This window comes from Vigna radiata, chromosome 1, assembly GCF_000741045.1.
Source record: "Vigna radiata var. radiata cultivar VC1973A chromosome 1, Vradiata_ver6, whole genome shotgun sequence".
NCBI classification, from domain to species: domain Eukaryota; kingdom Viridiplantae; phylum Streptophyta; class Magnoliopsida; order Fabales; family Fabaceae; genus Vigna; species Vigna radiata.
The window spans coordinates 22,161,860-22,170,580 of NC_028351.1; the positions used below are offsets into that span (position 1 = coordinate 22,161,860).

The window sequence follows — 8,721 nt, forward strand, 5'->3', positions numbered from 1 at the left end:
CATGAACTGGTGAGTAATTCCTTGATTAAGCAATACCACCTAGGGATAGGGGTAGGACGATCAATTGTTTTTCACTTCTGCTCTATAATGCTTTATTAATTGCTAAGGGAGGCTAGGGATAGCAAGCCAGTAATTAGTAATAGGCTCTTTTTGCCGAAGGATCGGGTTAAGGGTAGACTAAGAAAGTTGCATGACAATTAGTTAATCAAGCTAATAAATCAAGAGGAGTAAATAAGAGAGAGCGGATAAGATGAAATTTTAAACCCCTAACAACTCCATTCATCCATTGTTTTCTTCTCGTCAATTGAATCAATCTCTTTTGCATGTTTATATTTTGTTCTNANACNCAATTAATTAATTTTTATTTTCAAGTCTTACGATCTTAATTCACACGAACGATAAGGCCTTTCGAGTCTTTTGGGAAAACGATACTTGGACTTACCATTTATTATTACTTGATACGATTTGGTACGCTTGCCAATCCGTTAACACCCGAGTAAAATCACAATCACTTGTTCAGTAGTAAAACATAATTAACAGTAAAACGTCTATGAACGACACAATGACAAGTAAAGCAAGGCGCCAATTGTATTTAATAATAAAGAGAGGGCTATACAATGTGTGTCGACGGTCAATAGCATATCAAAGGTCTATTGACCCTAAGGAAAAAAACGGCCAAATACAAACCGAACGGTTCATCAAAAAACGCAACACAACGCCCACTCAAAAAGATAATTGTCAGGCATCACTAGCCACCCTAGATATCTCGGTTGTCGTCATCTTTATCGAGGTTCACGGCCGTTACCTCTTCTTCCTCGCCGGACGGGATGTCAGCGATAGGCATCATCGTTCCTCGATAAACGTCCTGCCCCAGGTCAACGCCGACGGCGGCAGAATCAACATGAAAAAGTAAGCGGCCTGGCAGATCGCTTTGAAGAAGCCCTCCTCATGCTCTAGTTGAACCTCTTGGTTCAGACGATCGATATCTTCGGTCGCCTTCTGCAGATCCCCTTGCAGACGGATGTTCTTTGCATGAAGTTCAACCAGTTCCTCATCCTGATTTTTGATTTTCTCCTTAGCCTCAAGAAGAGCCACACATTGCCGTCCGTTTTCTTTTTTTTCCGCCTCGTACTTCAACCCCAGTTCTCGAAGCTTCTTAGTGAGGGTCTCCACCTCCACGCAAGCGTCCCCCAGTTTCTTCTTAAGGTCGGTATGCTCGAGCTCGCAGCCGGAGTGCTCAAGAGTAAGTGCCTCCAGGCTAGCCTTTGTTTCGGCAGCTGCTTTCTTCTCGGCCGCGAGCTCTCGTTGGATCTCGTCCAGTCCATGCCGGTCGGCAAAGCCTTCCGCATACCACATTAGCATGGCGCCCCGGCTAGTATGCTCTAGGGGGGCCTTGATCACCTCCCGCTCGGAGAGATTCTCAACAACCTCTCGCTGTGCAGAACTAATCCGGAAATTTATCCGGTCACTCACACCGAAGGACGGATCCATGAGACCGCCGGGTAGAGGATGCGGAGTGCTATCCCGCTTACTCCTCTTACACGGAGATCTCTCACTCTCTTTAGATCTTCTCTTCTTCTTAGAAGAACGGGAAACCTCCGCCGGAGTAGGATTAGAGGTACCGGCAGCACCACCTGAAGCTCCCACCACTGTCACCGGAGGAGCGTGTGAGGCTACATTGACCAGAGCATTGGCAGCCGGCAAGGTTGAACCGGAAGGAGGCATGTTGGCAAGAGGAATCCCTGTGGGAGTGGGCTCGGACGGCGCCACTTGCCGGACAATCTTGAAGGCGGCGCCTTGACATCCCCGCTCCCACTAGATAGTCGAGGGTCTTTCTTCGGCGCCGGCGGAACGTACTTCGTCTTGCGAGGGCCGGGGAACGACATGACGCTTGCATAAAAAAGTAAACTTAGCTAAAACAAAGCCAGCAAGTAAGTGTGCGAAACACTAAAATTGTACCGAACGCCACGTTAATAAAATCCTCGTGGCACAGGCATTCGACCAGCTTGCGGGCAGGAAGACGGCGGGGAAGATCGTTAATAGCTCTCACGGCATCAAACTCAGTCGGAGTCAAATCACTGGCTGGCACAGGGCTTATTCGAGTCGACTCCTCGATCCAATAAAAAGGAAACAAAGGCTCGCCGGACGAGTCGACGAACTGACTTCGGCCACTCTCCTTTATTATTATTTTGAAATATTGATGCTTAAAGTCCTTGAAAGACTCAGCATAGAGTTTGAACAAACCCTTTTGAATTGACGTCAGCGACACCCAAGCTCGCTTCGGGAGCAACCAGACATGGAAATAATGAAAGAAAATCGACGTGGAAAGCTCGACGCCTAAAGCCGAACATATCATCATAAACGCCTGAATACAGGCCCACCCGTTCGGATGTAGTTGAGAAGGGGCAACATTCATCCTCTTCAGGACGGCGGCTTGAAAGCAGGTGAAGGGTACGCGTACCATCATTCGACGGAACAAATACGTATATACAAAGAAGAAATCTTCAGAGCTCGTCACCTTCCCATGGAAAACTCATTCGTTGGGATAACACACACTCAATCGAAAAAGTTGAGCGTCCGCCTCGTCGCAAGCTATAAAGGACTGGTTAGCCCATTCCAGAAGGACACCTCGGTTCCCAAACTCAGACTCATAGGATCCCACGTCGTACGAAGCCAGTCGTACCCGCAATGGTTGACCATCCGCCGGCCGGGGTCGGACGCACGACATCCAGCTCCACTCCACCCTGTAGCAAAAATAGGGTCGTTCCATGTGTTATCCGGTCAGAGTCCTTCCCTGCGTCGGATCGCTCCGCCCGAGAGGATGACCCCGAGCTGCGCGAACTCCCGCTGTCGCTCGACGAGCCCCCACCGTCCCCACCCGCGGAACCAGAAGAAGATATCATGATCGCCATTTATTTACCTGTTCAGAGAAAATGAACGAACGACTGCATTAAAGATGGCAAGTAAAAAGTGAGTCTGAAACCGTCAAAAGACCCCTATTTATAGCCAAATTTTTCAAAACTTCCAGTCGCATCGCACCGTTCAATCGAAGCACGATCAAGGGCCCAGATTAGAGGACTGTTCCGCTACTCGACAGCGTCGCCTATAAAGACCCAACACGTGTCACCCCACTTTCATTTTCCCGCCTAAACTTTCCACGCTACGACGGTAAAAATCACTGCAGTATGAAACGCCAAACCCCGAACGCCCCCTACTGCAAAATCCGTATACCCCACAACTAAACCCTACGACTTTACGTTTAGGGCTTGGGGGGCCTGATGTACTAGGGATCACCGCCCGGCCGTCTGAAACAGATTCGGACGGTCAGCTTGTGAAAGACATCTAAGTGGAAGCGGTCAGCTATCCCTTCAAGATGGCTGGTCAGCGTCTTCTCAAACAGTCCGTCTTCTCCCTTCTCCTACGTCCGATGTGCCCGGAGGATACCTACCAAAGGTACTCCGATGCTTAAGTTAGTTAGGTTATCCAATCGGGTATCTGAGCTCAGAAGTAAATGCGCAATAAATGAACCTACTTACCTGGTAACCTTGACATGTATTTATAATGCTGAATATGGGTATAATATTAAGACAATCTTAATCAAGGCCCAATCAGAACCCAATCACCTTAATAAAACATAATGAAAAATCCAGAGATTTTTAATCCAACTAAACATGCTACGATATGAGTCAAACTGCACCAAGGAAATGATTATCAATTTAACATTTTTTAACAAATGACTGAATCATCACATTATAAAGATAAATGCTATTTCGCGATTTTAACAGTCCAGTTATTAAATTGTTCAAACCCCTACCATATGATCCAACGCAACGATAACAAAAAGCGGACCAAAAAGCGTTTAACTAATTCAAAAATTAAACTGCAAAAGATTCACGTCTATATTCAGTTTCACTTTCATCATCATTTCACACACACGCGTTAAGAATGAAGGGAAGAGTTTCCGAAACGGTGTTACCTGAGAAGTGATGTCAGACGCGGCGAACACAAGTGACGAGGTTACGCTCTTGATAATGAGAGGATAAGTTTCGAGCATGCGCAGATACCATCCCACGAACCCCGGCTTGCCAGAATAAGAAGAGGAGGAGACGGAGGAAAAGCGCGTCACCGAGCGAGAAGCGCGTTCGTGCAGCGGTGGTTTGCGGTAGAGATGTGGCCGGTGGAAGCGGCGAAAATGTGAGAGCGGAGGGACGAGGAAGTGGTTTGGGGGAGTGGAGAGGGAGACAAAGAAGCGGTTGGAAATGGCGTTGGTCATGGTGGCGAGCGGAACGTGAAGAAGAGACTAAAGGTTGATCGCGTGAAGGGCGTGAAGGGTGTGAAGAGTGATAGTTGTTTTTTTCGTCACGATCCGAAGTGAGTGGAAAGGGACGTGAAGTCGTTTAGTATAAAAAGTAGTACTAGTAGTGATACCCTAACATTGATCGACTCTTTCAAGATATTTTTAGTGAAATAGTTAAGAAGTTTAATTTTCTCAAGATTATTTTAAATAACACTTATATTTTCTATAAACACCAACTTCTTTTTTAATAAAATAACAATCATATCTTGATGTAATTTTTTTTTAAAATCATTCTTTAGAATTTTCATAAAAATAAGATTAATTAATATATATTTTAATAAAGTGTATTTATCTCTCTTATTTTATTTACAAATAATAAATTAAATATAATTTAAATGAAATTATAAAAAAGTAAAATTATTAAAACTTAAAAATTTATAAAGTTCAACGTTTAATGATTATATATTAAAAATATGTAAAATGATATTTTCACTCGATTGTATATTGTCTTACCCGAAGTATAAAATTTTCATTTTAGCGAGAATATTGTTTTAGATGTAAAATAAATATATATAAAATTTATGATTAAATTCTTGACTTTTTGTTATACTTAAATATAACTTTAATATAAGTATGATATGTTATTAAAAAATACAAGTATAATTATCAACAAATTAGGGAGTATAATTGGGAGAACTTGAAAAAATATACTTTAGTCTATAGAATTTATTATTTTAATAATATAGTACTTTCATATAAATAAAAAACTTATGAAAGAGTATTATTACTTAAAAAATAATGTATCTTTCTATAAATTCTTCTTTTAAGAGCTCTCTTTCTTTTTCTTTAAAATTTCTCACAATTTGTTCATTTTTTATGATAGGAGATAGTAAGATCTTTTCTTGCAGCGAACTCGTCAAGATCAACCTATCAATTTCTTCAGTGTGGTAAATTAGTTTTCAAACCTATTTCCTTGTCTTCTTTGTTTTATTTAATTGCAGTCATGGTTTTCTTGCTCGTATGTGTCCATGTGTTGTGTTTCTTCAATCTCTACGGATAAATGTCTTTATTGACATGGCCATATCATTTTAATGTTGTATCTAGGTATAGAAAGGGGATACCTTGCGAGTTAGGAGGTGTTTGTCTTTTCAAGTTGTTGAGTAGCTTTGTCAAGGTAAGGGAAGGTAGTCTTTAATTCTTTGAGTGTTCTTTCTAAATGGATGAATACATGTTGATGATTGATTTCATGTTGGAAATGAACTTTAGTTGTTTTGATGAATTGGATTCTTGGTGAGTATGATTGATTCAATTTGTATAGTTTGAATGTTTGATTCATAAATTTTTTTTTTTTTGCTTGTTTGTGCTAAGGTTTGTGTGACTGAAAGTGTTAATACAATATCGTCTAATAAGGCAAAATCTTCTAGCAACTCGTATTATGAAGTTTAACCAATAATGTTTAACGAAGTAACATTTAATAAAAAAATGAGCCGTCTAGGATAACCATTCTAAACATTGTAATGATATTAATACTATCCTAAACTCCCGTTACTCTAAAAGCAGAACTTGTTTAAACGCTAAGTACATGTACCTTGCCTAAACGCTTAACGTCTAACTTATTAAATGCATGTACAAATATTATGTGTTGTGTTCTCTTTTTCTAGACAAATCACAAAAGTACAAAGTTTTTTTTCAAATGTTCTGCATTAGATTAGAAGAATTTTAAGAGATAGGAACACATTATGGGAATATTTCTTCAAATGCTTTACACTCTGCTAATCCGTACAAGCTATTTCTGCAAAAAGACATAACATTTGACTTTGTACCAAACTATTACCTACCTACGAGAAAGTCAATGCATCTGTGTAACAAATCTTTTTCGAAGAAGACTATATAAAAAGGATTGCATGAAGAGAAGATATGGATATATGCTCTGAATTTTATGTTGTCTTTCTCTCTTAAGCTTTCATCATCTGACAATGTCTTTGAAAAAGAAAAGTTTTTTTATAAGTCTTCAAATTTATTTGTATTAAAAACTTATTCTTTCTAAAAGTTATAATTTGTACTTGTTTTCTAAAAACACCTTTGTTGTGGTTGTATATTTATAAGTGAATTAAAACACTTTGTTGTTTAACTTAATGAAGTTAAACGACCTAGTCGGTTAGACTAGTGAGATACCAGGAGTGGTGAAACTTGTCTGACCAGTGGGTTAGTTGTAAAACCAAGAGTGGTTAAACTCGTTGTAATGAAATATTAGTGAAACCCCCCCCCCCCTTAAGAGTTCTTAAGGGAGAATTGGGCGTAGCTTAGTTTAGAGTGAACAAGTATAAAAATACACTTGTCTTATTGCTTTCATTTTTAAAAGTTTTCCTAAACGCTCTTAAAAATACTTAAGTATTTAACACTTATTGTAGACCGTCTAACCCCTGCAAAAACACTTAAACATTTATTTACAAAATAATTTAAAATCTTTAATACCCCCCTTTCTAGAGTTTTTCCTATGTTTCAGAAGGAATTTAGAATATAAGAAATCGAGCAAATTGATAAGAGTTTTCATGTTTAAAACTATTTTGAATCAATGCACTGAGAAAAGTGTACCAATTTGAGCAACTGATAAGATCAAAGTTCACTTAAAATCACAATATCCATTTGCCATAAATTGATACAGCGTTGAGCAGTATTAAAGTGCCACTGAGTGCCAGTTTGTGTTGTAGATCTAGGAGTATTTTAACTCTAAGGCATTGAGCAACAAACTATACCATTGAGCACCACCTTTTACGAATGCTTTAGCACTGAGTGAAAATAGGTCCCTGCTAAGCGTAATATTTTCACTACAAGTCCAAAGCAATTTAGTACTGAGCGTCAGTTTGTATGTTGGATCTATTTTCTTCTTTGACTATTTAAAATAAATCTATAATAAACTTTATGTATGCTCATGATTATTATTGGGCTTGCTTAAAGTGATAATACGGTTGTGGACATTTATTTTGATTGTGTTGAAGAATTTCAAGGTGAAAATATTTCTCGTATGATCTTAGTGTATCCATTAACATATGAGTGTCAGTAAGGAGATATCCTGAACTCTAATAATTATATATATTCAAATATAGTAGAATAAGTTGTGTGTGAGATTAACAAGAGGTCCTAACCACTAGAACATTTGGTTCTAGGCGTGAAAAGGACTAACCTTGTGAGTAGGGTGATAACCTCTTTGTCTATGCTCTACAAAGCATAACTATTACTACAAGTGCAAGCCTACAATGAATCTCAATTTCAAAAGTATGTATCCAAATAATTGAATCTAGTGTTAACTGTTTGTGTGAATATATATATATATATATATATATATATATATATATATATATATATATATATATATATATATGATTTATTATATTTTATACATGCTTAGTTTATAATTGATATAGTTTAAATAATTTAGGATAATTCTTTTGCACATTAGCTTATCTTGTTATTCTTTTGTGTTTCTTGTGTTTTGTTTGTTTCTTTTACAATAATTACTTCACGATAAATATATGGGAAATTAGGTAATGATACGCCTCTGGAGGAAGACAAAGATGTTGCTTAATAGTTCTATAGTTTCCTAGTAATTATTTTACATGAGTTTTTTCTTTTCAAAAAAACTTATGTGATGCATAGTTGATTTGTACATATTTTACTATTATAGTTATTATTTTGGATAACTACATTAGTATTATATATGTTTCTAAGTATTTGGTTTGGTTTATCAATTTCATAATGTTTTATTTAATAATTTTATATTATTAAATAGGATATTATAATAATTTGTTATTATTATTATAAAACATGTAAATGTTTGTTTTAAGAGGATGGATACAATTTTCTCATAATTAAATAATTCAATTTTTTATGTATGAAAAATATTTAATTTCTATATTTTAAAATTTTAATTTTAAGGATTCAATTTAAATTAAATATCAGCCTTTGTATTTTAAATAAATAAGTGAAGTGAGTGACACTTTATACAAGGAAATAAATATCATTTTATTAAAAGCATATACGAGGTTATAGTGGTTTAAAAATTGGAGGAAATATAAGTATTGGAAGTCTCACATCGACTAGAGATAAGGTCAATTTATAATATATAAGCGGGGTGCAGACCTCACCTTACAAGCCGGTTTTGTGGGGTTGAGTTAGGTCTAAAACTCACTTCTAATATGGTATCAGAGCTATGGTTAGAGCCTATCCTAGCGATATTTGTTGGGCATATTGTTTCACCTGCTATTGGGCCAGTAACGAACCACCCATTAATATCTTGTCTCACGCTCGAGATGTATATACCTCGACGTGAGGGGGGTGTGTTGGAAGTCCCACATCGACTAAAGATAAGGCCAATTTATAATATATATATATATATATATATATATATATATATATATATATAT

At 37.5% G+C, this 8,721-nt stretch overlaps 1 protein-coding gene across 1 annotated transcript in view; it reads right to left on the reverse strand.

Moving 5' to 3' along the window:
- LOC106759375 (PXMP2/4 family protein 4-like) overlaps nt 1–4,273 on the reverse strand; it is a 12,994-nt gene extending 8,721 nt beyond the window's left edge. The window contains exon 1 of the mRNA XM_022778803.1: nt 3,969–4,273. Within this exon, the coding sequence (XP_022634524.1) occupies nt 3,969–4,273 (305 nt within the window). The remainder of the gene's footprint in view (nt 1–3,968) is intronic.
- Nucleotides 4,274–8,721: the final 4,448 nt, after the last annotated feature.